The 4310-nt window shown below is 36.4% G+C and overlaps 1 protein-coding gene across 1 annotated transcript; it reads left to right on the forward strand.

Moving 5' to 3' along the window:
* The first annotated feature begins 1835 nt into the window (after positions 1-1835).
* Positions 1836-2771, forward strand: LOC121026658 (olfactory receptor 4P4-like). The gene has a single exon (XM_040469454.1). It carries the CDS (start codon positions 1836-1838, stop codon positions 2769-2771), a length of 936 nt encoding a protein of 311 aa, XP_040325388.1.
* Positions 2772-4310: the final 1539 nt, after the last annotated feature.

Here is a 4310-nt window from a genome sequence, read left to right on the forward strand (position 1 = left end):
AGAAAGAGGGAGACACAAAATCCGAAGCAGGCTCCAGGCTCTGAGCTGTCAGCACAGACCCTGATGTGGGGCTCGAACTCACTAACTGTGAGATCATGACCCCAGCCGAAGTCAGAAGCTTAACCGACTGAACCACCCAGGCACCCCGAGAGATGATGGTTTCTAAGTAATATTACAACAAAACCTTTTTCTGTGTTTTTTTTTTTTTTTAATTTTAAATAGGCATCTGGGGGCCAGATAGAACTGTCACTCCAGATCCAGACTAAGGTGGAAGGTGTGCTAGCTTTTGCAAACCCACTAGAAGCACATATTTCCTCAACAGTGGGTAAAATAGCTCTTGGAAATGCTTTCTCTCTATTCTACACTCGTTTTGCACTAACTAAAGAATGTTTAAGATACATATTAGATACAAAGATGCAAATTCCTGAATTTTTCATTAACATATACCACTGAGTGCTAATTCACCAAAGTTTGTCTTCAAGTTGCTTTCTGTATTACCTCCTTTTATTGACATTTGATCTTCAGATTATAATTAAAACGTGAGATTTTTCATGTAAGCCATGGAATATTCATAATTCAAATATACTTGGACAATTTAACATGCTTATCTTTTCTTTAACAATTGCTATCACAAACTTCAATCTCTCTCTCTCTATATATATATCCATATGTATATACATATCACTATATATATAGTATATGTAGTATATATATATATGTATATATATATGTATATATATACATATATATATATATATATATATATATATATATATATATTTATATGGGAGGAGCAGAGAGAGACATGTAGAATCTGAAGCAGGCTCCAGGCTCTGAGCTGTCAGCACAGAGCCCGATGCAGGGCTCAAACTCACGAACTGTGAGATTATGACCTGAGCTGAAGCCAGACATATAATTGACTGAGCCACCCAGGCGCCCCATGAGAGACAGAATTTTAAGCAGGCTCCACACTCAGCATGGAGCCCGCTGTGGGGCTTGATCCCATGACCCTGGGATCATGACCTTAGTTGAAATCAAGAGTTGGGTGCTCAACCCACTGAGCCATGTGGATGATATGACAGTATGTATTTTTGAAATTGTATTTAACTCATAAAATATAAAAATGATAAATGAATAGATTTCCTGAGTATTTTTCACAATTCCAGTCATTAATTGACATCTTCCTTTTGCTGTATAGTGTTCAAACACTCTGTGTTTTTTAATGTAAGAGCAATTCCATTTGTTTAACATGACCCATTGACAATGTTTGGCCAAAAAAACAATGTGTAGTATGCTTTACACAAATTAAACTCCAGGAGTTCAAACTGGATGTTTAAACAAATGTGAATCTCTTTGGGATTCATTTCCAGAAAATTAAGGAAATGTACTCAGATAATTTTTAAAGAAGGAAAGTTGATTTTATCCGTAAGTTACGAGAATTGAGAAATATGGGAGATTTTTTTTTTTGTTTTAGGTCATTGAGACTAAATAATATAATTAGCAGTTCTTTATCTAAATATATAATTAATGGTATTAATGCTTTATTTTCCAAAAACCATTTTAATATTTTAGACAACTGCTAGTAATATTGAGTAAAGTATATAATTATTCTCACTATTGTCATTACAAAATTATTTCATGACACGTTTATAAAAGACAGCATTAAAAAGTTAGCCTAATTCAAGAAATCAATTGTTATCAACTCCATTTATGTCAGCATGTATTTTAATAAATTTTGTATTATTGTGTTCATACAGTTAATTCTCACCTCCAATTATGTTCTCGTTCTTTCAGAAACAGAAGTCCTTGTGAAAGCATACACCAAACTCAAATATATGAAAAGCCAGAGAAACATCTCAGAATTCATTCTTCTGGGACTTTCCTACGACCAGAACATACAAGTATTTTGCTTTGTCCTCTTCTTAGTCTGTTACGTCGCCTTGTTGGCAGGAAACCTGCTGATCCTCGTCTCCATTCGATGCAGCCCTCTTTTTCACCAACCCATGTACTATTTCCTCAGCCACTTATCCTTAATAGACATCTGCTATACCTCTACTGTTACACCCAAGTTAATTGCTGACCTGCTGGTGGAAAGAAAAACCATTTCCTATAGTAACTGCATGTTACAGGTGTTTACAATGCACTTCTTTGGAGGCACCGAGATCTTCGTGCTTACCGCCATGGCCTTTGATCGCTGTGCTGCCATCTGCAAACCTCTCCACTACGTGATTGTCATGAACAGGACAAGATGCAATCTGCTAGTCGTAGCTGCCTGGGCTGGTGGGGCCGTCCATGCCTTCCCTCTCTTTTCTACCGCGATTGGTTTGCCCTTCTGTGGTCCTAATGAAATTGATCACTACTTTTGTGATATTTTTCCTTTGCTAAAAGTTGCCTGCACCGACACCTACGTCACTGGTATCCTTGTGATTGCCTTTTCAGGTCTGGTCGCCTTAGTTACCTTTCTTGTCTTATTTGTTTCTTATGGTATTATCTTATTCACTTTAAGAAATCTCTCAGCTGAGGGAAGACGCAAAGCCCTCTCCACCTGTTGGTCTCATATCACTGTGGTCGTCTTATTTTTTGGACCAGTAATCTTTATCTACCTTAGGCCACCTACTACTTTTCCTGAGGACAAAATATTTGCTCTATTTTACACGATCATTGCTCCTATGTTCAATCCCTTAATCTACACTCTGAGAAACTCAGAGATGAAAACCATGATGAGGAAAGTTTGGTGTCACACATTATTTTCAAAGGAAACACACAATTAATGTGAAGAAGCTTATTGGCTACGCAACTTTGAGAAACTTTGTGAATGAAAAAGGTGGGGACTATCTCATAGATTTTGTAAACCATCACTCTTGTGAATGGAATGAATGAAAGCAATGGGACTAAAGTTTAAAGTAATCACTAAGCAGCTATTAATTCCTGCAAGCCAAAATTAATTGGCAACTAAGTTAGTTTTATGGTGTATATGTTGGGTAACCTACGTGAAAAAAACAATTGGGTCAAAGCAAATAAACCAGTGGTATATTGATTAGTGAATTATAATGGAAAATATTTTAATGATAATTTTATTAAAACTTCAGAGGTAGAAGCCAGACCACACAATGACAGACATTCTTGGGTAGCTCAGAAGTTGAAATCCAAAAAAGAAGGTTATAATCTAAAATTAAATTAATTAACTTAAATTTCATGTACAACATGCGTATATACAGCTTCTAGTTCATGTAGAAATCAGTTGTGCAAACAAATAAATATTTAGAGTAGAATCTGCTTTTAAGTGGTTCCTGGGGGTCAGCTCTCCTCATGTCCCATTGAAATCAATAATAATAAGTAGTGACGACAGAATGAGAGTCTAGAATTCAGAATGCTGAAACACACGTACTGGTATTCCACCTACTGGGCAGAGTTTAACAACATTTCCCATTAACTTCAGAAACTATATCTATTAAACTTTAAGTGTTGACTCACTGCTATTTGCCTAAAATTGGTAAGTACATGATTGGTCACTGGATCCACAACTTAAGACTTTTCCTACTGAAATGACAGAGAGAGAGAGAATAGCAAAAGATAAAAAAGATGTGATCTAACCACAAAGTAAATGAAGAAACAAAATGCATTTTGGGTGCACACGGGTATTCACTGCAGGTTTATTCATAATCACTAGACGTTGGGAGCAACAGCGACATCCTTAAGTAGGTGAATAAATCAACTATTGGAAATATGGAGAATGGAATATAATTCAGCACTAAAAACTGAGCTATTAAGATAAGAAGAGATACGCAGGAAACATAAATGCATATTTCAAAGTGAAAGAAGCCAATGTAACGTGGCTATCTTTTGTTTGATTTCAACTACAGGTCTTCCTTGACTTACAACGGGGTAATGTCCCAATAAACCCATCATCTGTTGAAAAAAATTTAAGTCAAAAATGCATATAATACACCCAACCTACCAAACTTCATAGCTTGGCCTAGCCTACCTTAACTGTGGTCAGAACACTTACATTAGCCTACAGTAGGGGCAAAGTCATCAAATACAAGGCTTATTTATAATAAAGTATTGAATGTCTCATGTAACTTGTTGAATACTGTACTGAAAGCAGAAACCAGAATGATTGTACGGGCACAGAACTGTTACAGGTGTGTTTATGGTTGACCCTCGCGATCGATTGGTTGACTGGGAGATGCAGTTCTCTGCCCCTGTCCAGCATCATGAGAAGATATCATAATTCACATCACTGGCCCAGGAAAAGATTCAAATTCAAAGTTCAAAGTACAGTTTCTACTGCATGTGTATCACTTTCG

This window comes from Herpailurus yagouaroundi, unplaced genomic scaffold (genome assembly GCF_014898765.1).
Source record: "Herpailurus yagouaroundi ecotype Mexico unplaced genomic scaffold, PumYag 151000, whole genome shotgun sequence".
Classification (NCBI taxonomy): domain Eukaryota; kingdom Metazoa; phylum Chordata; class Mammalia; order Carnivora; family Felidae; genus Herpailurus; species Herpailurus yagouaroundi.